Consider the following 27,163-nt stretch of genomic DNA (forward strand, 5'->3'; position numbering starts at 1 on the left):
AGATGTGATTTGATAGGAGAGATCCCCTGATGAGTAAGGGGGACTAACGGTAGCAGAGTCTGAAGGAGTGGAAGCTGCGCGACCGCTTCCGGATCGAGGAGTAGCAGTGGGAGTAGGAGAGGGAAAGGGACCTGACTGATACTGTGTCTCCGGACCAAGTGGAGACCTAAAGGAGCGTGAGTGTGCTGACTCGTCTACATCTCCTGAGTCAGCACAACATGAGCCGCCCGTCCTACTCTTCCTTCCCTTGCGGGAGGCATGCGCAGGTGATGATCCCGCAGTCAAAGGGCGCGAGGGGATGGCTGGGCAGTACGTCCACCCGTCGGTGTAGGGGAAGGAATTGCGGAGGTCCTCTGAGAGAGCAGAGAGAAGAATCTCGCTGCCTCCTCATCGCTCATCTGTGCTACAAACTCGTCGGGAGTCCCGACAAAGCCATGCGCGGCTAGCAAAGGAGTTCCCCGAGGGGTAGTCGCAGTGCTACGTGGAAGAGGGGTCGGACCAGGGGTAGTCGCAGTGCTAGTACCGAGAGGAGTCGGACCAGGGGTAGTCCTCGGGGTAGTCGCCTGAGAGGAATCAAAGTCCTCTAGAGCATATAGATCGTGAGCTCTCCTCCTGCGAGGCTGTCCATACTCGTTGGATGAGCGACGGGATCCCATGTCTAACATAGACACAAACACGAAAACATAAAACAAAAAAACAAACATAAGCATTCTCATAGGCATAGGCATAGGCAAGAAGAAAGAAGAGGGAAAGGAAAGAAGAGGGAAAGGAAAGAGGGAAAGAAGATGGAAAGGAAAGAAAAGAATGAGAATGAGGAAATAGAGAATGAGAGAAGGGGGAAATAGAGAAGGGGAAAGAGATGAGGGAAAATAGAGAAGGAGAGGGGGGAAATGAGAGAAGGGGGAAATAGAGTGGGAAATAGAGAATGAGCTTATGCGGAAATAGAGAATGAGCTTATGCTTCTCTCATTCTCTATTTCCGCATAAGCTCACGCATAAGCATGAGCTTATGCGGAAACTTAAGCATAAGCTCATGCTCATGCATGAGCATAAGCATGAGCTTATGCTTAAGCATAGGCATCGGATGTATAGAGAAGGAGCTTATGCGGAAATAGAGAATGAGTTTTCGCATAAGCTTCTCTCATTCTCTATTTCCGCATAAGCTTCTCTCATTCTCTATTTCCGCATAAGCTCATGCATAAGCATGAGCTTATGCGGAAACTTGAGCATAAGCTCATGCTCATGCATGAGCATAAGCATGAGCTTATGCTTATGCTTATGCGGAAAGCATAGGCATCGGAAATAGAGAAGGAGCTTATGTGGAAATAGAGAATGAGCTTATGCTTCTCTCATTCTCTATTTCCGCATAAGCTCACGCATAAGCATGAGCTTATGCGGAAACATGAGCATAAGCTCATGCTCACTCATGAGCATAAGCATAAGCTCATGCGGAAAAAGAGAAGGAGCTTATGCGGAAATAGAGAATGAGTTTCCGCATAAGCTTCTCTCATTCTCTATTTCCGCATAAGCTCATGCATAAGCTCATGCTCATGTATGAGCATAAGCATGAGCTTATGCGGATGCTTATGTATGAGCATAAGCATAAGCTCATGCTTATGTATGAGCATAAGCATAAGCTCATGCTTATGCTCATGCGGAAAAAGAGAAGGAGCTTATGCGGAAAAAGAGAAGGAGCTTATGCGAAAATAGAGAATGAGAGAAGCATAAGCTTCTCTCATTCTCTATTTCCGCATAAGCTCCTTCTCTTTTTCCGCATGAGCTTATGCTTATGCTCATGAGTGAGCATGAGCTTATGCTCATGCTTATGCTCATGCGGAAAAAGAGAAGGAGCTTATGCATAAAAAGAGAAAGAGGAGCTTATGCGGAAAAAGAGAAGGAGCTTATGCGGAAATAGAGAATGAGAGAAGCATAAGCTTCTCTCATTCTCTATTTCCGCATAAGCTCATGCATAAGCATAAGCTTATGCAGAAACTTAAGCATAAGCTCATGCTCATGCATGAGCATAAGCTCATGCTTATGCTCATGCGGAAAGAGAGAAGGAGATAATGCATAAAAAGAGAAAGAGGAGCTTATGCGGAAAAAGAGAAGGAGCTTATGCGGAAATAGAGAATGAGAGAAGCATAAGCTTCTCTCATTCTCTATTTCCGCATAAGCTCATGCATAAGCATAAGCTTATGAGGAAACTTAAGCATAAGCTCATGCTCATGCTTATGCTCATGTGGAAAGAGAGAAGGAGCTTATGCATAAAAAGAGAAAGAGGAGCTTATGCGGAAAAAGAGAAGGAGCTTATGCGGAAATAGAGAATGAGAGAAGCATAAGCTTCTCTCATTCTCTATTTCCGCATAAGCTCATGCATAAGCATAAGCTTATGCGGAAACTTAAGCATAAGCTCATGCTTATGCTCATGCGGAAAGAGAGAAGGAGCTTATGCATAAAAAGAGAAAGAGGAGCTTATGCGGAAAAAGAGAAGGAGCTTATGCGGAAATAGAGAATGAGAGAAGCATAAGCTTCTCTCATTCTCTATTTCCGCATAAGCTCATGCATAAGCATAAGCTTATGCGGAAACTTAAGCATAAGCTCATGCTCATGCATGAGCATAAGCATGAGCTTATGCTTATGCTTATAAGCATAAGCATAAGCTCATGCTTATGCTCATGCGGAAAGAGAGAAGGAGCTTATGCATAAAAAGAGAAAGAGGAGCTTATGCGGAAAAAGAGAAGGAGCTTATGCGGAAATAGAGAATGAGAGAAGCATAAGCTTCTCTCATTCTCTATTTTCGCATAAGCTCATGCATAAGCATAAGCTTATGCGGAAACTTAAGCATAAGCTCATGCTCATGCATGAGCATAAGCTCATGCTTATGCTCATGCGGAAAGAGAGAAGGAGCTTATGCATAAAAAGAGAAAGAGGAGCTTATGCGGAAAAAGAGAAGGAGCTTATGCGGAAATAGAGAATGAGAGAAGCATAAGCTTCTCTCATTCTCTATTTCCACATAAGCTTATGCGGAAACTTAAGCATAAGCTCATGCTCATGCATGAGCATAAGCTCATGCTCATGCTGGAGCTTATGCGAATGAGAGAAGCATAAGCATAAGAGAATAAGAGGGAAAGGAAATAGAGAATAAGAGGGAAATGAAAGAGAGAAGGGAAAAGAGAGACGGGGAAAGAGAGAATAAGAGAAGAGGGAAAAAAGAGAAGGGGGAAAAAGGAGAAAAAGAGAAGGGGGAAGAAGGAAAGAGAGAGAGAGGGGAAGAGAGGGTTCCTACGCCCATCACTGCAGCTAGCGCTTAAGGCGCTAGCTGCAGGCCAATACAAGTAACAAAAATAATAAATGGAAAGAAGAGGAAGCACTTACCTGTAAAAGTATGTCCCGCTCGGTGTAGTGGACTGGCCCTACAAAAGAGAGAGTATGTCCCGCTCGGTGTAGTGGACTGGCCCTACAAAAGAGAGAAAACAACCCATTTTTTCAAATAAGCTGTTAGTGGAAAGAGGAGATTACAAAAGCAACTTCTTGAAAGGAGACAAGGAAAGAGGAGATTGAGGAGACAAGGAAAGGAGGAGATTGAGGAGACAAGGAGAAAGAGAAGGAAGAGAAATACAGAAAGAAGAGGTGAGTTTTCTTTCTTTCTTTCTTGAAATCTCGTTTTTTGTTTCAATCCTTTCAAATCAGGCATGAAAACTAGTTTACAGGTTTAGCAATACAAGTAGAAACACTCACAAAACCAAAGCTAACAAACAAACAACCTACATTGTTGAAACAAACTCACCTCTTGAAGAACTTTCTTTCAGGAAACCAAAGAGGGAAAAGGAGAGAGAGGGAGTACAAGAGGTAGGAGAAGGGTGAGGAGTGGAAAATAGAGTGGGAGGCTGCTTGGAATAGATGGGAGGTCGTCGAAAATAGGTGGGAGGAGATTTTGGGTTGCTTACTTGAGAGATTAGGAATGGATTGAGCAAAACGCCGTGCGTTTCGGCGTTTCGGGTTTTAACCCACAGCATCACTATATAGCGATGCTTATTCGTCGCTATATAGCAACGTTTTTAATTAAAAACGTCACTATATAGCGATGCTTATTCGTCGCTATATAGCGACGTTTTTAATTAAAAACGTCACTATATAGCGATGGAATAGAGCGTCGCTATATAGCGACTCTTACTGTTCATTTTTTTTATATGGCCTCAAGTGAAGCTCAAACATGCTATGCTTATAATTGTCAATATCTCCTCTTACTATATAGCCTTACTATATAGGATTTTTTGTTTCAATCCTTACTATATAGCGATGTCATTCTTTTTATATGGCCTCAAGAGAAGCTCAAACATGCTATGCTTATAATTGTAAATATCTCCTCTTCATGCTTATGTTGTGATTTTATAAGTGTAGATGGAAGGGACGAGTGGAAGCTCATCTGATGATGCGCCAACGCCCGGGAGCACGAAGTGGCTTACGAAGAGGTTATACTGTCATTGCACTCATTGCAAGCGAGAAGTACGACATCAACGTCGTATTATCATGCGCCACTTGCGGATGTATGGGGAGGAGCCGGAACCAGTACCCCCCATTGGTGTTGCACATGTTGATGGATTATCGGTAAGTCAAAGCTATTTAAGTTCGCAATCTTATTGTATACCAGGAAATAGAAGATCTTATATTTACACGAATGAGCTTATGACAGGATGAGGAGGGTGACGAGGGTACACATATACCTTCTCACTTTCAACAAGACTATAGTCTCCCGGATGACAACGAGGGTATGGTCGACATGATGGATTCCATTTTTAGGGGCACTACATCCCACATACACGTGATGTCAGAGTCTGAGTTCAAAATGCGAGAGTTGCAATCAACACAATTGTACGAGGGTGCTAGGATGTCTAAACTACGTGCTTGTCTCTCAATCTTGAATCTACAAGTACAGTATGGGTGGTCGGATACAAGTGTCTCGGCCTTAATGAGGTTAGCCCTTGCATTAATTTGACTCATTATTTGGATATTGTTTGTTTTGAGAATCATCATTTGGATAGTGTGTTTGTCATAGGTTGCTCCAGAAGATGTTGCCTGCACCAAATACAATGCCCGCATCAAGAGATGAAGCGAAAAAGATGCTAACAATGGTGGGTATGGATTATGATACCATCCATGCTTGCCGTAATGATTGTATTCTCTTTCGTCGTGAGCATGGAGATTTGGCTAGTTGTCCAAAGTGTGGGGAACAACGATATAGAGATGACTTGCAGGGTGAGCGGATACCGGTAAAGGTCTTAAGACACTTTCCCATCATTGCAAGAATACAACACATGTTTTGATGCAAATCCATAGCGGAGTTGATGACATGGCATGCATCTCATCGGTCCACTGATCACACATTGAGGATTCCCATAGATTGTGCAGCTTGGAAGCACATAGATAATCAGTGGCTGGACTTTGCGAGAGAGCCACGCAACTTACATCTTGGGCTAGCCATGGACGGCATGAATCCTTTCGGGTTACGCTCGACATCTTGGTCGACATGGCCCATAGTCATGGTGAATTACAATATCCCACCATGGCATCGAGAAAGCTAGGGTGGTATCCATCGAAGCCGTATGCTTGCTTGAGAAGCACTTTCCCTCAAGCATTATGACAACTCAAGTCCACTTGCTTGTGCACATAGTTGATGAGGTGGCTATAGCAGGTACCGTTCATAATCGATGGATGTTTTTTCTCGAGCGGTTTATGAAAACTTTAAAGGGGTTTGTAAGACAAAGAGCAAGACCGGAAGCAAGCATGGCAGAGGGATGGCTTGTGCAAGAGTCATTAGTATATATCACAGAGTTTCTTGCATCCACGGATCCTGATATATCGCATCATTGGCGAGGTCCCCCAAGGAAAAGGGATTGAAAGAAAGATGAGCGAAGAGCAAATGGAGAAATTCAATAAGTTTTGTATCCTCAATAGCCCTGAGATGCAGAAGTGGATTGAGAGATATGAAGTGGCCAAAGCAGAAAGAATAAATGCAAGGACGAGATTCAGAGTAATGTACAAGCGATCACAACCATATCCACGAGATCTGGCTCTTCTCCCTACTCACATGTCACTTGATTGGCTACAACTGGCTGTACGTAAAGCCGAACGTGATGGAGAGACAATAAACGAGCGCGAGCGGGAGTTATCATCTGGATGTATGGTGCATGTAAGTTTCTTATCTCTTGACGTAATTAAGTAATTATTTGTGGCAATATATGCTATAAAATAGGTGCATCTTCATTGTTTTAATGATGCTCTTTTACAGTACAAAAAGTACAGTGCATTATGGTCATATGGACGACATTTTCACGTGGAACGCGTCGATTCAAAGAGAGTCACGTATGATTGTGGAGTCATGGCTAACTTCACACAAGATAGCCGAGCAAGTGCTTCGGATACCAATCTTCTCTCCTCACAGTTGGATTATTGTGGAACCATACACGACATCTATGAAATTGATTTCAGACGATTTACTATTTTCATTCTTGATGTAAAATGGTTTAGAACTACTTACAATGGTCCCCATGCAACAGTGAGAAAAGATAGTAGCGGTCTCTTTGCAATAGACTCCACCAAACATTGGACCGATGAAAGTGATACTTTTGTTCTTCCCGAGCACTGTGAGCAGGTGCATACTAATGATTTAATTAGTCGAAGCTTTCGTTTTTAAAGTCCATTGATATATATATAATTGACGACATTTGGCACCCATCTTCAATATAGGTGGTTTTTCATCCAGATCGTTCTGATCCAAGATGGTGGTACGTGATCCAAGTTGCACCACGAAGTAAGCAAATTTTTGAAGATCGAGATGTGGATATGGAGATGCCACTACCAATGCCGGATCCAATTGATGAATCTAGCGAAGAAGATGTAGATCACCATATGAGGCAAGAGGAAGATGCGCATAATGACATCGCACGGGAGGAGGATGGAGATCACGATATTGACGAGGAAGACAACAATCATCAAGATCAATCACCACACTTAAGCTTTATTGAAGAAGATGATCAAATACTTTTAGGTGAACGTACGATACTAGAGTACGATGATGATATAGGAGATCAACTCGGTATAGAGTTGGAGATAGACTTGCTTGGTGCCTTAGACTTGGCTCAAGATGAAACAGTTGATGTAAATGCTCTTATATGATTTTTCTCATCTCAAACTTGGACATGAATATATGAGCTTCAAAGGCTTGATGTACATGCTCTCATTTTTTTATTCTTTATGAGCTCAAACATGTATGAAAATTTAAAAAATTTTGTCATTGGAAAAAACTAATTTTTAAGGCCTAAAAAAAAAAAAAACCCTCTCTGTAAAAACGTCGCTATAATATTTTATCTCAGTGTCGCTATATAGCGACTTTCTTAAAAGTCGCTATATAGCGACTTTCTTAAAAGTCGCTATATAGCGACTTTTGGCAAAAGTCGCTATATAGCGACGATTTACGAAACCCGATTTTTATACCGACGATTAACGCTAAGCGGGCGCTAATCGTCGGTACGTAAACGTCGCAATAGGATGCGTGTGTAGTAGTGGATTAAGTTCCAATCCACTTCTTGTACCTGTTGAGGAGCTAAAAGTGAAACAAACATCAACATATCCAAAGTCTTTAATGACAAACAAGAATGATCACTACTTTTAATTATGTTTTGCTAAAAGAAACCTCTCTCATAGCAAGCAAAGCTTGCTGGTAATACCACCACAATTTGCCATAACTTTTTGAGTGCGGGAAACATTTGTGACCACTCAATTTCTGAGCCACATTGCTCCCATGCATCCAACAACCCCTTTGAAGGATATGCCTTAGCAATACTAAGAACAAATCACTGCAACTCACCTTCACAATGCTTGGATTGGATAAGTGGTGTACTCCCATTTCCAAACCTAATGCAAAGCTGATCAAGATATTGCCTAACAATGTGTCCCCAAATATCAAGATCTTTGGGATAGTTTTTTGGTGAAAATAGTTTGGCTGCATTGAACAAATGGTGATCATGAAATTGTTCATCAAAGGTAGAGACAAGTCTTTGAATGAAAGCTTGAGCAAACCAAATATTTTCCTCCATATCGACCGGATTGGTATTATCAAGCAAAGATGTATGTTGTAACACATGATGCTGCATTATCCCTATTCTTGTAAGATAAAATGCCATTTTGGACTACTTTTAGAAATCCATTTAAATTTTTGGAATCTTGAGCAAATGAGGCATGCAGATATCGATTCTTCAAGATAGTTTATAGCACATCAGTCTCTCTCCCAATCATGGATATATCAACATTGTCTGCCTAAAATTTTATATTCAGTAGATCGACTTCTTTTAACACATTAGCTAAGAAGTGGACAATAAATAGAAGCTGAAAGTTCGTTGCTCTCTTGTACATTGTTGGGTATTTTTGCTTCCAAAATTCAAGCAAAACGGGCATCACCTTAACCAACCTAATTCAAAAAAATCAAAATACTGATTATAAGCTAGCTTGCATGAAGTAAATTTGTCATAACTTAATCAACCTAGAAAAATACATGAGCTCACATAAAAAGTAGATTTTAAAGAAATTACCTTTTTATAACAGTACCTCAAGATAACCATCTCACTCCATGAATCCTCAATAATTCATAATGTCTAGGGGAAAACTCCTCCATTAGTTTCTTCAATTCTTCCCTTTGCAAGGATGAGTGACCCACCCATTCTCATACCTTATTTGCAAACTGATCCACGAGTTTACACTCACCAAAACACTCACATGTATCTTTGACAACAAAGGCCTCTCTATGGGCTATGCAATGACTGCCCATAAGGTGTGGCACTTCCCTTCGCAGCATTGCAATCAAGCCACTATTTGCTCCAACCATTGCTGCTACCCCATCTGACCCCATAGCTATCATTTTATTCAAAGGCAATTCCAACTCTTTCAACACATTTTGTAATCCTTCTTACATGGTATGAGCTTTTCCATCTTTTACACCCACTAACTTGACAAAATTGGTTACAGCAAGTCCATTTCCTCCTTTTGTCAAGAAAGAGATGTACAAAATAAGATGTTTTTCATATGTGCGGTCTGTACTTTCATCTACCAATATTTACACCGGGCTTGTTAGAATTTCTTCTTTGAGCTTTTTCCAATAAACCATATAAATGGCTGAAAGAAACTCCTTTCCTGTGGCTAGATTTATGTAGTTATAATACTCGACAAGGGCATATTCGAAGTCCTTATGTACATGTGGAACCTACACTCATCAATAAAAGCTTCTAAGGACATGTCTTTTTGAGTTGCGTGACTAATAATCCTTGATTTATCACTATCAACTCGTAACTCAATATGCTTCTCAATGCCTATTATCTTGTCCTTCTCGATGAAAGCTTTGCGCTGCTTTGCCTTCTTGTGCAACTCGAAAGCATCATGGATAGCTAATGCTTGCTTTTGGACTGTTGTACTACCAAGCTTTGCATATGGATTATTCATGCTCATTTCTGTACAAATAGAGCATTTAAATCTCTCCCTCCCCTCCTCGTCAAACATTGAGTATAACCATGGATACAACAACTTCCATGTAGGAACAAAGTTGCGCAAATAAACTGTCTTTCTACCCCCATCTACTGTTGGACTTTCCCCATATTCGAAACGTTCCTCATGCACTTGTACACTTTGTGTAGCTATGCCCATTTGCTCCAATAGACCTTGGCGTTTATCTTTTTTGGGCCTTCCCATCTACCTAATGATTCATGCATCCCCAATTACTATTGCATCATACATGACACTCAAAATAGATATTATCATAACCGTATAGCAAAGAAGCTGACAATAGTAAATTAATGTGTAATGGAAAAGAGGCCTGACAAAACATGCGTGCCTCAGGATCTATGGAGTGCTCTAAGGTGGATGAAACCTGTGTGGAAACATGATGAAGAGAGTGCTCATGACATGTACCTCAAGTCAATTAGGTTCCAAGATAGATTAGCTTGGACTCATAAAGAGAATCTTGAGGTAGTGCATAGTGCTTGATTGATATTACTTCAAATGAACCTCCCTTTTATAGGTGAGGGTACTTACATCCATTTGCTTGCTCACATGTGGGATATCTCCTCCATGCCATGTGGCAGCTTACCCTTTGCTCATACCTTTGCTCTACAAGTGCTCATGGCACCACAACTCTCAACACCTCCCCTTGGTGCCATAATCCTTTGGCTACTACAAGGTGGTCAGATGTGAGTTACAAATCCATCACCTCCCCTTAGTGCTTGCATTGCTACTTAAGGTGGTCAAATGTGGCTTTTTACATGTCAATACCTCCCCTGGGTGCTTTCATAGCTACTCTCAGGTGGTCAAGCTTGATTACAAAATATATAGGCAAGGTTGGCAAGGGTTTTTGCTTTTCAATGCTTCACGTCGATGGCGCTTGCTTCTTCGCTTGACGTAGCTTCATGCATGATGCTTTGTTCTTCCATGTGCCTTAATGCTTTATGTGTGGATGCCATGCTTCGTGCTATGGTCATCTCATGCACTTGTGCTTTGGCATATTTATGACGACGAAGTGTGCATTCATGCTTTGATTTGTCATTTGTTGCAAAGGTCTTACCAATTGATTTCTTTCAATATTGGCAGTGTCTAATTGCATACAATGATTCTGACATGACAAGCACGTAGAGCTCGAAAAGATGATCATTTTTTATTTTTGGAGCATGTCCAAATTCTTCTTGGATTGGAAGTTATGGCTTGTTGAATTTTTGTGAAGAAAAGGGCCTTTGATGATGTGGCACAGGGATTCATATGCAGCTTGCAAGACTGTGCTTAGCAAGAGGCTGTGTGCTTAGAAGGCACTTGGGTGTTGTGGCACAACTTTGACCAAACTGAAACCAAACCCTATGTAACCTAACCAAAGTCTTTAACTCAAGGTTAGCTAAACTCAACCATTGTGTTAACCAAGGTTAGAATCTATCTTCCACATGGCAAGAAATTGACCAAGCCTATGAACCATGGGTTAACATCAGCTAACCTTGGTTAGAGCCTATCTTGCCACGTGGCCTAATGCTAGAACCTTAGGAGAAATTGAAGGTTTCGTGTGTAGGAACGTCGACGACGGACGAGCGACGGAGAGAGCTCGAGGAGCTGCGAGCGATGGAGGAGCTCACAAGGGTCATCAAGGAGAAGGTGAAGGCTGATTCAAAGAGCTTCGTTCGTAAGCTGGAGAGTCGCGCTACTTTGGCTGCTGGAGAGCGTCGAGGATGGCCGGCTGGGAGCTGTTGATGGTCTTGTTAGAGCTTGCTGGCGTTCGGTTGGCGCAATGTTTCATGGCTTTGAGAGTGCTGCAGGGCTGGCGAGCTCGTAGTAAGCGTTGGACTTTGTTGTTGCAAGGGCCTGTGAGCCTAATGCATCTGAGAATAATCGGCGCACCAATCTTGTGAGCCGATTGTGCCGTTTGTAAGGTCTGTGCTGAGCATGAGGATTGTTGGATGCGTTCGGTGCTGCACAGCAGAGGCAGCTTAAAAGGCTTCGAGGTCGTTAGAGTCGTTGCAGATCAGGAGCGTTTGAGAAGCTTTGGAGGAGGAGCTTTGGCTAAGGCTTTGTAGCGACTGAATGATGTAGGCTGCTCGATCTTTAGTGGTTGTTGACGCTGATTCGAGTGGAGCCTGAGTCGTCTTGTGACCTCATTAGCATGGAGTTTGTAGGTAGAGCTCTTTGATGGAGAAGTAGCCATTGAAGGGAGCTTGTTTGCAGAGCTTGGCTGAGGCACAATGCTTTCGAGCTGCTTTGGGCCGCTCTATGATCTCCTTACTGCTTGCTTGGCCTTGCTTATTGCTTGCTTGCAGGTCTCTCTTTTTCTCTCTCACACAATGCTCTATTCATGGTGTAGAATTCCTCCAAATGAACTCTCTCTCGCAGACATATGAACTCTATCTCAAAAGAAAGAATGACACTCTCTTTCTCTCAATGACGGAATTCCCTCATTGCAATGGAAGGAATCAATGGACGGAAATTTTCTCTCTCTAGGGACGGAAATTTGTTTTCAATCTAAAACTAAAACTAACCTAGGGGAAAAACATGAGCTCCTAAAACATGCCTACAACTAATCTAGAAATGGGAGCAATCCTAGTGAACTACTAATGAGCTAAACCTATGCTCTGATACCATGACAAAACATGCGTGCCTCAGGATCTATGGAGCGCTCTAAGGTGGATGAAACCTGTGTGGAAACATGATGAAGAGAGTGCTCATGACATGTACCTCAAGTCAATTAGGTTCCAAGATAGATTAGCTTGGACTCATAAAGAGAATCTTGAGGTAGTGCATAGTGCTTGATTGATATTACTTCAAATGAACCTCCCTTTTATAGGTGAGGGTACTTACATCCATTTGCTTGCTCACATGTGGGATATCTCCTCCATGCCATGTGGTAGCTTACCCTTTGCTCATACCTTTGCTCTACAAGTGCTCATGGCACCACAACTCTCAACAAGGCCTCACTTGGTAGGAACAGTGAGAAAGAGTAAAACTGCAGCTAAATAATGCTATTCTCAGAGTCTAGTGTCACTAATGGGATAGCTTCAAAATCACACAAGACGTCCCTCAAGTCTGTAACATTCAACAAAAGGTTCACACTTTCTGTGGATGAGTGAATTGCCAATACATTATGGTTACTCATGTGGATCACGTCATTCAAGGTGCAAACAGCATATTACAAAGCAAATGGAGAGACATGACGATGCTATCCAAACATTAATATGCAAGAAATTTCAGCCACTTGCCTTTTTGCACGGGCATCCCAAATCAAGTGAATAAAAGGAAAGATGAGGAAATCATCAATGGTGCTTGCCTACACCATAGCAACTAATTCTGATCTGAGCGAATTAATTGGAAGGGATCGAAGCAATAATTACATTAACTTTGCTAAAACAAACATTCCACTAAACATACATAAAATCCCATTTGCATTTTACCTTAACAGCAGGCCATGGGGTTGATTGAGCAGATTTCAAAGAGACTGACGCTCTGTAACAAATTGAATGATCCCTTCAAAAGATCCTCCAGTGTGAGCTTGATAGATCATAGAGTATGAACTAAACTAGTCAAATGAACCCTTCATCTCCCTAAAGATTCTCCCCTGCATGAGCTTGAGATGACTGTTTTGCAATGAAATATCTATGTTTGAGCTGGAGCTGGCCCTCAAGGCTGGTTGTTGACCTCCTTTTGGGCTACTGTTTTGCAATGAATATAGCCCCCTTTTCTTTGGAAATTTTTTGTTCGAGATGAAAGGCAAAAGTGATCAATGGACTACTTGATTATACCATGGGTAGGGCCTAGATTAGCGGTCTGATCAATAACTGTGGCACTATGAACTACAAATTCCAATGGGGTCATCTCAATCTCTAGCTTTTGTGACTTGCAGCACAGTGTATACATCATTCAACAATGGTTTTGGACTCAACTCGAAGGTGCACGAAGCTCATCTCTATCCAATCTCTGAGGCTGAGTCCACGCGCTTCATTCGTTCTTGGATAGGGCATACCCCGATCTCTCTAGTGGCAATGCGTGGATTTTTCCTTATCTGCAGATTGTCATTCTTCGCTTTTCTATTCAAAGGTCCGATGACCTGTCCATGTAGAATGCGTTCCAGAATCTGGGGGCAATCATTGAGGGGCTGTAGAGTCATGCACTGCGGAGCACAAAAAGAGCAGTGTGTAGACTTAGAACTTAATGGGATTCAGGAAAAACGCATGAACTGCACGAGACCTCTGACTTAGAACGAATAACATTAAATGACTCAAAGCATTCACTGTAGTTCGAACGACTAGTGGGCATACCTTGCATCTATCATAGGAATGTGAACTAGAGAAACCATCTGCTCCCGTCACAAGCACCGTTTTATCTGCTTAGAAGTTTGGCGCTGTTATATTTTTAGGAAAATAATGATGATCAATGATTCCCAAGTCCTGCCGAATGCACACGAAGATTAGAAAAAAATTTATCACGGCCGTCAACAACGCCAATCTAATGCCAATCACTTTCTTTCTAGTCATCCCTATTACCCACTATTGAGAAAAGGAACTCAAGAGCATAACTGCTGAGCCGTGAGCATTTGTTAGGAGAAAGAAAATAAACCTTGTGAACTTTGAAGCATCGACTCGAGCCCTAAAGCCGAATGTTGAAACCGATAGCGCGTTGCTCAGATTTTTTGGAAGATTTGCAGCCCGCGGGGCATAAGGCAACTCTATTGATGATGAAGCAAATAGGGCACAAGAGAGAGTTGATGCATAGAAACAAGAGAGGGCTGACGCATAGAAGCCATGGTTTCCAAACATATGACCACAGAGTTTAGTTCATGCAAACCTTTGAGCTAGGGACAACAAGACTCAGGCAAAGACCTCCATGCTTTGCAATGTCGAATGCATTTCCCCCTAGTTTGAAGGCATAGCATTGAGCAGTCTGTTGAACGTTCTGTCAATCCATGGCGCTTCAATCAATCCATGGTTTCCTTTTACTTCTTATGGAAAAAAGAACGACACCCATTGCCTCTCAAGCAACCTTGGTCAGGGTCCGAGGATAAGAAACAGGGGAAGCACAAGGAAAAGATGGCGCTTCAAAATTCACAGCAAGAAAGAGAGTGTATCAATAACCACTACCCACACAAAAAGTTTGAACACAGCTTAAGGAGCTATTACCTACCCACAACTTCCTACAATCATCAACTTGACAGCTTGAATTTCTTTATTTATTTTGTATTATTAATCATATTTAATCTTTAAAATTTCGAAGGTAAAAAATATGTCCGCTTTTGTTTTGAAGGCCTATAATAAGTGTGTCCTTCTTTTGAAACATAAAAATAATAATGCCCTTCCATTCAGAAGGATAACTTAAACATGATAATTTCATTTGATTGTTTAAAAAAATTATCTCCTTTTGAGTTGAAGGATAATTTCAAAAATCACGATTCTTTTGAATGGCTTAAAAAATTTTACCCCCCTTTGAAGGGTGTCAAATTTGACACTAGAAAGCGTTGGTCGGATTACAGCCAGTGGCCGTGGCGACTTCATGCCGATTCCAACGGTTGAGCGACCTTGATGCTTATGAACTTAATGATTGGGCTTTTAGTTTATGTGACTTGCAACCACAATGAAAGCCTTCAATGATTAACCGACTAGGCCATCGTCTTCACGAGAAGATGAAGAAGATGAAATTAAAGAGTAGCTTTAACCGAATAGAACCACCCGTGGTGATATAGCAATGCATCATCTTTTTTCGGAAAACTGTATCGACTTCCGCTTGCAGACTACGTGATGCGGTCTTCTTATAACCATCCAACCAGAGCTTGCTTTCCTTTATCCGAGTTAACTGCAATGTGTACAGGGCTGTAGTCGGTGGCGTATAATTCTCCAATCGGTCCGGCTTCGCTTCTAGTTGGCGTGCCCTTGTCTTTCTCGCCAGTTTTTTTCAGAGCTAGATGACGGGTGGACGTTTGTGCATACCAGATAACACTCGCATCCATTGCATGACAGTCGTCCAGCAAAAATCACCGTCTAGACTCGATGGCAGCCGTTGGAAGGTGATCCCACATAGAAATAAGTCGTGTGCACGTTCCAGTTAGCATGTCTTAATTGGCCTGCCCTGAAGAAGGGAGGCCTTAGTAACGAAGTCGCCTCAAACAAAACGAAAATTAGTCAATTTTTTCTTTTGTGTTTATTTGTCACCTTGTGATCACATAAAACTTGCAAAACTATATAGAATGAACCTGACCATTTTTTCACCTCTAAAAAGTATTTTCTCAATTTTATTTTATCTTCAAAATTTTAAGCAATTTAGTTATATTTTAGCTGATAAATCTGCGAATTCGGAAGAGAAACCTTCAAAATTTTGAAACCCAAGTTTTGTGATTTGTTGAAAAAAACGTTTTCTGTGAACACTCATTTGGCATCGTCCATGTGTGCCCTTTGCTCTAGGAAAGTATTTTCAACACTACTATGCCACATTGTGGCACGACTCCTAGAAGCATTCCAATTCCATAGAAATATATTAGACGGATTAACATGTTCTTCTTTTTAATTTATAATTCTCTTTCAATAAATCATTTACTAATCTAGCATAGTGATTTTTTATTTCTTCATTCATTTCCTTGTTCCTTTATTAAAATATGGGCTTTCATTCAATTATTAATGAATTGCAACACACACACAATTGTGCACTTACTTAGATTTGTCCCCTATTATGCTTTAACGATCCCTTTTAGGTCTTCTTTAAAACAAAACAATTAAAAGAAATGCTTTATGTGATGCTCTTTTAACATAATTTAATTGCTATTTACCTTGTGTAAAATATTTAAAGAATATGGATGTGGAATAATGCTTAAAGGAAATTTTTATATACTTTTGCTTAAAGGAAATTTTTATATACTTTTGTTACTCTCTCTCTCACACCCTGGTACCTTCAAAAGTTGACTAGAAGCATTATATTGGCTTGGAATATTCATAACGTTCTCACCAAGAAAAGAGTTTGTTCCATCATTGCCAATTACACACATTAAGGGAAGCCATGTGATAGATCAAGATGATCTTTATGCACTTCAATACTTTAAGTAAGGCATTTGAAAATATTGACGTAGAAGACCACCACGTGTGCTCCTACCCAATCAGTGATCTCAAAACCAAATGTGCCGTGAACATTGGCCCACCAAGAAGATAACTCATCAACCTCAAGTGCCTCCTACAACAATTCAATAACCATTACATTACAAGACCCACAAAACACATTATATTAAAACACTATAAACGGCAAATCAATTCATAGGTTGTTTTACCACCATAGCATTGTCTTCTTTTATGCATTCCTCTCTTTTAATCATGATTGTTCTTTAAAAATTTTCCTCTCTTACAGTATTCATTGAACTTTGTATGATGCAGTCAAAGCACTATGATAGTTTCTAGAAAAAAACTGAAGTGAAAGTTCCACTTTTACCCCTTTACAAACTCAAAACCTATAAATTTAAATTCTAAAACAAATTAGACATAAAGCTAAAATCTTTAGGCATGAAACCACAAAGTAAGACCACCAAAATATGTTGTGCCATTGTTTTTTATGTCTTGTACATCATGAAGCAAAGCTATGCAAATGCCAAAATGCAAAACCTAGAATTTGTGCAAGTATTGCACTAGTTAAGCACATTGTTTGATGTTAGATGAGGGATGAAATTGGCATTGTTCAAGCACTTCTGTAGATGCTTTCCTTCCTTACCATTTCAAGTAAACTTGAAGGACTCCAACATACCATTCTCCATGCCTAAGGTATTCTTGCAAATCACCTAGCGAGAGTCCACTGTAAATAATATCTAAATCCTCATGAATGGCAATGAAGTGACCTACCAAAGATTCCACTGGTTTCCACTCCTCAAAGTTTTGAATAAAATATTTTTTCCATGAAAAAGTGCTCTTTATCAAAAATTAAAATAAAGTTTCAAACAAACTCTTGACACTCACAAGTAAAGAAGGTAGAAAAAGAAGGTACATAGAAAGAATGACTTACAAATTAATGATATCCTAGAAAGAAGGGACATGTCCTTGCACCCTCTAGACATGTTGCAACTTGGCAAAACATCCTTCCTCTCCAAAATTGAACTTTAAGATGCAGCCCTTTAACTCATGCAAAACATCACCTCTCTTGCTCTTGGGAAGCTAATGTGGACCCCTAGTAGACCCTTTCATGACTATCTAGTCATTCAAACTATAAATGCAAGGCATCCACTCATCCAATGCATTTTTAGTATTATGGAACACATTAGAAATCATAATATTGCTTTTGTTCCTCACCAGTCCTATAGGGTACGTAGTAAAGACCTTATAATAGGAGGAGACAAAGGAAAAGAGGCCACCAAGCTTAGACCTTCACGTCAACAAGAAGACCAACAAAATCACGTTGGACCTTCACCTCAACAAGTAGGCGAAAGTGTAAACCAATTACAAGAAGTTAAGAGGTTGCGCATTGAGATGATAGTGAAGATGAAGAAGCTACAAAAGCCATAGTTACAAAATTACTTATTTTTTACTGTTTGCATAACCACATAACTACACTCTTCTAGTGATGAGGTCACACATGGGAAACCTCACAATTCGAAGAACTACACTCTACTAGTGATGAGGGGTACATACGGGGAACTCCACTCCGCTAGTGATGAGGGGTACATATGGGGAACCTCACAATCTTCTATGCTGACAGTTCATGTCCATCGAGCTTCTTTGTTTACTAATCACAGAAAGCTTAAAGATCACTTTGCATGGAAGTTTTATGCGGATGCAAGGTAGACAAAAGCACCAACTCCCAATAACATCACTTTATCATGGTGCAGAAGGCAAAGTTGGTCGGGATGGCATCGAGTGTCCAAAAATACCAAAACCTGCCATGGTGTGAATTTGGCCAAACCCGTGATGTAGCAAGTTTTTGTATTTTTAGACATTCCATGCCGTGCTAATCAAATTTTCCTTCTACGCTACAGATGAAATTCCTTCTAGATTTGATAAAATTGGTCATCAAAATGACCAAAATTGCATATCGTGGCATAGAACCAACGTTGATCGAGCTCCAAATGGCCAAATTTGTGCCGTGGAAAGTTTTGGTGTTTTTGGACACTCGATGCCATCTCGATCAACTTTGCCTTCTACCCTGTGGAATTCCTTCTATATTTGCTAGAAATGTTCATTGGAATGGTTAAAGTTGACTACTAAGAGCATTATATTGACATGGAATATTCATAATGTGTTCTTAAATTAAATTTAAAATAATATACATAATATTGATAGAACCTAATTGCATGGAATATGATGAGAATAGTAACAAAGCTAAAACTTTTGCATTGTAACTCTGATTGCATAGTTTTTTAGTTCAAAATTGAGAGGACGAGTGGGTTAATGAGATTTGATGAAAAAATAGGGTCTCTTTTCATATAAAAGGTTCGCCTCTCCATACAACAAACTTGAAGGTGGTGTATTTAATATTGTATAATTCAAAATCCAATCAATCCAATAAGCCCATCTTTCTAGCGTTACCTTATATTACATTAAAAACGTATTCAAACTTTAACCATAGATGAATTTGCTTATAACATTATATCTTGCGAGGATGAGAATGTGATAAAAGATACATGTTTGTATTGTAATTTCTCCATTCAAATACAAAGAGTCTTCATAGCCTGTATCTCTTCTTTACTACTTCTAATAGATAAAAAATACTGGCTTTTTAAATCCCCAAGTATAAATGGTACTAAGGCTCTCCTCTTCTGTAGCCAAAAAAAGAGTTTATTCCATCATTAACAATCACACACATTAAGGGAAGCCAGGTGATAGATCAAAATGATCTTTATGTTGATGCACTTCAATAGTTAAGTAAGCCATCATGAAAATATTAATGTGGAAGACCACAATGTGTCCTCCTGCTCAACTAATGTAGTGCATCTTAAAAGCAAATGTGCTATGAACATTGGCCCACCAAGAAGATAACTCATCAACCTCAAGTGCCTCCGGCCTACACTAGTCACATTGTTTGATGTTACATGAGGAATGAAAATGGCATTGTTCGTGCACTTCTCTAGACGCTTGCCTTCCTTTCACCATTTCAGGTAAACTTGAAGGACTCCGACATACCGTTCCCCATGCCTAAGGTATTCCTACACATCACCTAGAGAGAGTCCATTATTGTAAATAATATCTAAATCCTCATGAATGGAAATGAACTTACCTATCAAAGATTCCACTAGTTTCCACTCCCCTCAAAGTTTAAATAAAATATTTTTCCCATGAATAAGTGCTCTTCCAAAATCAACATAAAGTTTCAAACAGACTCTTGACACTCGCAAGTGAAGAGGGTACACAGAAAGAATGACTTACAAGTTAATGATATCCTAGAAATAAGGGACATGTCCTTTGCCCTGACATGTTGCAACTTAGCAAAATATCCTTCCTCTCCAAAATTGAACTTTAAGATTCATCCCTTTAACTCATGCAAAACATCACCTCTCTTGCTCTTGGGGAGCTTAAGTGGACCCCTAGTAGACCCTTTCATGACTATCTAGTCATTCAAACTATAAATGCAAGGTGTTCACTCATCCAATGCATTTTTAGTGTTCCAAAACACATTAGAGCTCATAATATTGCATGCTTGTGTCATTTTGTTCCTCGTCATGCCTTTCGATGGTACTTAGTAAAGAGGAGGAGACAAAGGAATAGGGGTCACAAAAGCAAGAATGGACATCCAATACAAGGCAAGTGGATAGGGTGCATCTTCAAGGGAGAGAGATCCAATACAAGAAGAGCTCTATTATAGAGGTTGTAACTCATAGGTAGCGGAGGTAGTAACAAAGGAGTTGTAGGAGGGGAAAGGGCAACTACAAGAGAGGGTAGAGTAAGAGAGGGCAAATCAGATATAGAAGGGAAAAGAGTAGCTACAGGATAGGGCACAGAGCAGAGGAGGGGGCAGAGCAAGGAGGAAAGAGCAGGCAAGGGTAGAGCAAGAGGGGACAGACCAAGAGGAGGAAGAGAGGGGGGGGAGAGCAAGAGGGAAAAAACCATTGTATGAGGGAGCATACCATTATACAAGGAGGCAGAGAAAGGAGGGGAAGAGCAGGAGGGAGCAAAACATTGTACAAGGTGTTGCATACCCAATTTTGAAAAGTAGAAGAAGAGAACAGTTGGACCTGAGTAGAGAAGCAAAGAAAGAGCGAGCAAACTTACAATACACTAGATGAGAATAGAAATTCACCCAAAAGGACCCACAATGAAGAGAGAGAACAGTTGGACCAAAGAAAAGGAGTAGAGAAAGAGGGAACATACCTGTAGTAGACTAACAAGACCCACAAAGCCTCAAATGAGATCGATGGTGTTGATCTGAGGTAGGTGCACACAGGTGGAGGATCAAGCATGGGTTAAGGGCGAGAAGGATCCCAGTGCAAGAGAAATAGGCCAATAGGGGCTCTTTGCATACCTACCATACCTCCACCCCGCAACATTCCACACAAAGGATCACTCTCATTGGTACACCTCAAGCCATAAATTGTCATCATAGAAGATTGTGAGGCTCCCCATATATACCCTTCATCACTAGTGGAGTGTAGTTCCCCACATGTACCATTATTAGTAGAGTGCAGTTCTACGAATTGTGAGGTTTCCCACATGTTACCCTCATCACTAGTAGAGTGTAGTTCTATGGTTGTGCAAATAGTTAAGAATAAATGATTTTGTAACTATGGCATTTGTAGCTTCTTCATCTTCACTATCATCTCAATGCCCAACCTCTTTACTTCTTGTAATTGGGTTACACTTTTGTATGTTGGTTGAGGTGGTCTTGCAAATGGTCTAGCTTAGATGGTTGCTTTTTCTTTTCCATGCCCTTTATTATTTGATCATAGTCATTAGGGTAGAAAAGGGGTTTGAAAAGGACCTCAAATTAGTGTTTTCTCATTTCAAGGGATTGGAGAGCGACTTGAGGTGTACCAATGAGAGTGATCCTTTGTGGGAAATGCCATAGTTACAAAATCATTTATTCTTAACTATTTGCACAACCATAGAACTACACTCTACTAGTGATGAGGGTAACATGTGGGAAACCTCACAATTCGTAGAACTGCACTCTACTAATAATGGTACATGTGGGGAACTACACTCCACTAGTGATGAAGGGTATATATGGGGAGCCTCACAATCTTCTATGATGACAATTTATGGCTATCAAGCTTCTTTGTTTACTAATCACAAAAAGCTTGAAGGTCACTTTACATGGAAGTTATATGAGGATGCAAGGCAAACAAAAGCACCAACTCCCAATAACATCACTTTATGCATGATGCGATTTCAGAGCCCTCATAGTGATGATCTAATGTCGCTTGATGTGACTTTTTGAAAGCATGCAACTTCTTTGGAGCATTGCATACTTTCACAGAAACAAGTTCCTTAGAAGATGCAGGTTCGAGCCATTGATGGGCAACATTTTTGTGAAGCATGCAAAATGGCATGTGATGGAGCTAAAAACAAAGAACTTGACAAACAAGGAACACATGAAGAAGTTTGTCAAGAGTCATAGCTTACATTTATCTACTTGAAGTTGACTCAAAATACATATTGGAATAAAACATTTAAAAAAAAAGACATCAACTCTTTCAAAGGTTCTCATCAAAGAAAGGGAGCTATGTGTCATGTGCAAGAGGCCACATCTTTCAAAGGGCAAGAGGGTCACCATAAGTTCTTAGTAAGTCAAACTCGATTTTCTAAATGCTTGACAAGTGTAGTAAATGATGTTCAACCAAGCTCTAGAAACCCATTATTAAATACATGGATAACACATACATTTTGTTTTGTGATAAACAAATCTTCTAATGTATTGTGGATATATGCATTGCATACAAGTCTCATAAGGTTTGTGATGAACAAATCTTCTAATATATTTTAAAGGTGTGCATTGAATACCAATCTCGTAAAATGTCATTTTTGAGTTATCAAAACGCGAGATAGATATGAGGCAAAAAACCACAAGGGTAATGTCTATTATCTGGTAGGTTCTATTAAGATAGTGAAAAGTAGCCTTTCCAAATTTTTTTTTGAACAATTCTTTGGAAACAAGTAGGATAACCTCCAAGAAATGGCCAACCAAGTAGTGAATGCTAAAGCAACATACAATGTATCAATCTTTTTAATGTGTTCAAATGAAGCGTTGGTGGTCCTAAAATATAAAGTAGAAAATTAAAAAGTTTTTGAAGCTAGGCAAAATAGTTAAGAAGAGTTGAGCCTTGAAGTTGATGAAATCTTGGGACAACCATGAAATCTTGGAACGATGGAGTTAATGTATGCAAAGGTAAAGCCAAATGCCCACAATACAACCTAAAGCCTGCCACTAGAACATCAAGTTCTCCTATGACATTTGTTTATCACAAGATCCTTCAAACTATTTCATTGTCAAGGGGATTTATACATATAATTTTATGGCAATGGGTAGTGATTCTTGGAAGAACTTGTGCACTCTTCTTTGATGAAAAGAGTACTGAATGGTGTGGTGTTGCACCATGATGCTCAATAACCATACAATTCAACATGAATCCCAATTCATTCTCATTCATATTAATCTATCATAGTGTACATGTCAAAATTCATATGTTTTATAGATCCTAAGATCCATTAACAAAAGAATTTACAAAAACCACCTTTCCAAAAAATGGATTATACCACTAAAATTCCCACATTAACGAGCATAGGTTTAAGCCTCAAGAGTTGCATCCAAGAATTGGTCCATTTATATCTGACAATACATATATAATTTGCTATTGGCTCATTGGCATACTTCATGTGAAAGACAAACAAAGACTAGACTTTAACCAATTTGGAATTGAATATAAAGAAAGTCACACCACTCCACATGGTCACTTTTAACATCCACTATGCAATGACAACAATAAGAAAAGCTCAACACAAAGTTAAGCATTTTTCCTTGGTCAAGAAGCAATTTCATGCTTATCAAGCAACCATCTTTTTTTTTTTAATCAACAAAAGCACAATATAGAGCTTTCACAACAAAGAGCGTATGATACAATCTAATTGAGAATATTATTGTCCAAACATTGCAACTCACAATCACAAACAATATACTATATCATTCCAAGACGAAGCATATTAATATTTGAGAGCATTTCAATACTTGCCAACATCATACAACAATTTCATAGCAACGATTATCATTTTCAAACATCTTTACTAAACCACTCAAAAAAAGTGCTTTCAAATCATCTTGAGGTGGGACCAAATTCACAATGGTAATCTTGAGGATACAATGTCCACATCATGTAAAACACACATATTTTGAATAAGTGTGCAAGGGGAGAGTGGTAGACTAAGGTATAGATTAAAGCAAATCTAGAACACATGGGAACCAACCCTAATCCCATTGTGGTACACCCTCTCCCCCGCTTTAGCCCTCCTTTCACAATCTTAATGGTGTTATGGGATGCTCTAAGAATCAACTGTGATTTAATCATTGATGTTCCTAACAATATGGGTAGTTAGAAATGAAGTAACACGCATTCTGTGGGATGTATGATCAAAAATTTCATCCATTAATATCAATGCTCATTATTCCATTTTATGAAGAGCTGCATCATAACCCCATTGGAGAGAGTAAAAATTATGCTCCTAACTAGCATGATTCAAAATAGATAGTCCTAGTCTTAGAGGGAAGACCCTATAACTCAAAGAAATGACCCTAAGATGGAGTAAGGATATTGAATACTACTAAGAATAAAGATCTAAGGGATAAAAACCTTTTCCATATATATTTAAATGGGGTTAGGTCTAAGGTCATACACTCTACCTTACTCATGATCTTTATGTGCTAAGGCCTAATCCCGAGGTTCTTCTTTGGGAGTTGAAATTATGGAGCTTTGGTCGATGTGAAACCTAGGTCAAGGCGAATTTTGGCTACACTAATACAAAGTGTGAAGACTCCAAAATCTTACCCTCAACATTGTTGACCTATGTGACCAAGAGGAAAGTGAACAAAGGTCCAAGAAAGAAATTTCAATATACCCAAAACGAACAAGAGACATGCAACAGAATTTCAATACACCTAAAACGAACAAGAGACATACAACAGGGCATGCTTCTGGCGACGTTTAGTCGAGTTTGGAACCCTCCACGAGTTCGAACAGCTCATTCCCTTTTCTCTTTTCTAAAACCTGAAGAAAACGAATTCAAACAGATTACCAGTCGTCTGTGTACTACACTGCACAAAGCTTGTCGAGAAGCCTTCACGCAGCATAAAATAGCCATATACAGCAAGTAAGCACGAACTCTTCATTTCGCACGACCAGAAACGTAACAAAATGCTCAAGTATAAGAGACTTCACAAGTGTCAAAGCCAAATTTCGTTATACAACAAACGGGGCTCTCACTTGTAATTTACATCTTTTAACAGAACCACAATAAAAGTGTAACTCCCAACCTCAACATCCTACTTTCAAACTCTAACTTCTCTAAGAGTGCTAATGGTCTCTAAAACCTGAGTTCCAGGTAGCAGGAGAGCCATTCCACTTCTCTACGCAGAAATTTGAGAAGCTCCTAGACTTCGAGTTGCAGCAGCAAAGCAACCCGTTTCACAACATTGAGAGTCCAGATCCTGTAACCTGCAAACTAGATGGATCAGGCTTGGCCTGTCTAAAGTGGACGAGGTCTGTGGAAATATGACAAACACACACAGAACAGGAGGATTATCTAAAAGGAGTACTCTTTCTGACAAAAATGCAAACTAGCTGCCAAGAGTTCACCTAAAATCTTCCCAGATATACAACGAAGTTTGAAGACATTTGCTCATTCTTCTTCATCGTCCTGCACAGACCAAACCAAGCTTTAGGAAATGAATGAGCACGTCGTAACAAACACTGAATTTCAGACAGGTAGTAACCTCCTCTTCGCTAACTTCTTCTTCCTCATCGTCGTTGATCTCAGACTTTGACTTGTCTGATTCGTCGGCCCCAGCCTCGTCCGCAGGCTTGGCCTTCAAGAAATGTACAAAAGGACCGAGTCAAGACGAGGTGATGAAATTACACGTATTCGTCCTCATGTACCGAAGACACTTCCAGAGACATCTTACCGGCTTCGCATTGTAAGCCTGCAATGCCTTTTCATACTCAGATTTCCTCTTGGCAGCCTTCGCAACGAAAGGAGCTTTTTCCTACATGTTGCCAGCCAAAACCAAGTCAGCTTCCAACAAGGTGAGGAAAAAAATCGGAAGCAACTGTTGCTCGTTGTTGATGGTGAAACATACCGCATCGCTCATCGATTTCCATTTGTCTCCCCCAGCCTTTCCAACCTGATAACAAAACGGAGTAGATCACAAAATCGTGATCGTGCAAATTTTCGAAAAAAGCTATGCAATTATCAAAAGAGGTCGACAGGAAATTTCGCTTACAGCTGCGACGGCTTTGTTATTCGGATTGACAGCTTTGAACGTCATCCTGAACTCCTCACTGAATTTTTATGAAACGAATTCAAGCTGTAAGATTAAGAGACCGAATTGAAAATTGTGGCAGAGACAATAATTCGATAAGCCAGAGTCATTCATGCTCACAGGAACACAAAAAAGGCACTGGGAGGCCGTTTGGGCTTGTTTGGATCCTTCTTAGCGTTGCGGTCCTTCTTGGCTTGTCTCTTCTTAGCTTTATCGTCTTTGGTAGCAAGCTGCTTCCTTTTCTTCAAATTCCTGCAGGACAGACACGATTGGGCACATACATTTTCACACAAAGGAAAAAGATCTCAACGAAATCGAAAATCGAAGCACGCGAACAGAGGAAGTGCAAGAGAGGCAGGCGTACGTTTCCTCGGCCTTTTTGGAGAGATCCTTGGAGTCCTTCTTCGGCGTAGCGGGGGCCGCTTTCTTAACCTTGGCTCCCTTCATGTGGGAAAACTGCAAAAAAGGGAGAGACAAGAAAGTGAGCAAAAACGAAGGAAACAGAGAAACGCAGGGTGCAGCAAAATCTGGTGGAAACGGAGAAGGGGAGCGAGGGAAGGAGGGAAGGGGGAGAGGCACCGAGAGGGAAGCGGGGGGGGGGGGGCTTGTGCTGCGGGAGAGCTTAATTCTGATGTGTGAGAGGGGGAGAAGGATGGCGAGGAGAATTGAGGAGCAGGAGGGGGAAGAAGGGAGGGTTAGGGTAGGGAAGAAGGAGATGGAGATGGAGATGGCGATGGAGATGGAAGCTCAGAGCTTGCGACGAAGAAGAAGAAGAAGAAGAAAAGCTGATGAACAAAAAAGACGATGAAGAAGGAGGAGGCGGAAAAAAAAAAAAAAAACACATACGCTCTATAGTTGATAATTTTGTTGAGAGAAAGGCCGCCTCTTCGAAGATGAAGAAGAACAACACAACAGAGAGGTGGTCTTCACAATACAACACAAAGCCCTTGTTTGTAAACGATGGAAGGTCTTTAATTCTCCTTCACACCTTGCCCTATACTTGCTTGCCCTTTAGGGCTTCTTCACACTTGGCCCCCCCAAATTATTCGTTTTCCCCCCTTCTCAAGTTTGAATTCTCTCTCTCTCTCTCTCTCTCTCTCTCTCTCTCTCTCTCTGTCTCCCCCCTATCCCATGCACACCAAAAACATACACCTCTTTCCTCTTCCAAAGAGGGA

The 27,163-nt window shown here is 40.4% G+C and overlaps 1 protein-coding gene across 2 annotated transcripts; it reads right to left on the bottom strand.

The window, feature by feature from the left end:
• Nucleotides 1–24,853: 24,853 nt before the first annotated feature.
• On the bottom strand, nucleotides 24,854–26,955 carry LOC147887144 (high mobility group B protein 3-like). Of its 2 annotated transcripts, XR_015543214.1 has the most exons (10): nucleotides 26,835–26,955; nucleotides 26,353–26,444; nucleotides 26,109–26,240; nucleotides 25,950–26,007; nucleotides 25,806–25,850; nucleotides 25,632–25,712; nucleotides 25,443–25,535; nucleotides 25,306–25,366; nucleotides 25,104–25,164; nucleotides 24,854–25,070 (listed from the first exon to the last, which is right to left on the bottom strand). XR_015543214.1 is itself a non-coding variant. In XM_087394387.1 (9 exons), the coding sequence occupies exons 2-8, from the start codon at nucleotides 26,433–26,435 to the stop codon at nucleotides 25,349–25,351; spliced, it is 510 nt and encodes a 169-aa protein (XP_087250513.1). In that variant the 5' UTR covers nucleotides 26,436–26,444; nucleotides 26,835–26,955; the 3' UTR covers nucleotides 24,854–25,164; nucleotides 25,306–25,348. The 2 variants fall into 2 exon arrangements, 1 of the variants encoding a protein (XP_087250513.1); XM_087394387.1 differs by having other exon boundaries at nucleotides 24,854–25,164.
• Between the last annotated feature and the right edge of the window lie 208 nt (nucleotides 26,956–27,163).

Source organism: Dipteris shenzhenensis, chromosome 23 (assembly GCF_047967505.1).
Source record: "Dipteris shenzhenensis isolate YYH24624 ecotype China chromosome 23, Dip_SZ_1.0, whole genome shotgun sequence".
NCBI lineage: Eukaryota > Viridiplantae > Streptophyta > Polypodiopsida > Gleicheniales > Dipteridaceae > Dipteris > Dipteris shenzhenensis.

Bases quoted from the DNA above. Each gene is read 5' to 3' on its own strand.
- LOC147887144 (XM_087394387.1), bottom strand. From the start codon at position 26,435: ATGAAGGGAGCCAAGGTTAAGAAAGCGGCCCCCGCTACGCCGAAGAAG. The intron at 26,241-26,352 runs GTACGCCTGCCT...TCTGTCCTGCAG, and splicing joins TCCAAAAAGGCCGAGGAAAC to GAATTTGAAGAAAAGGAAGC. The intron at 25,851-25,949 runs GTAAGCGAAATT...TTTTGTTATCAG, and splicing joins ATAACAAAGCCGTCGCAGCT to GTTGGAAAGGCTGGGGGAGA.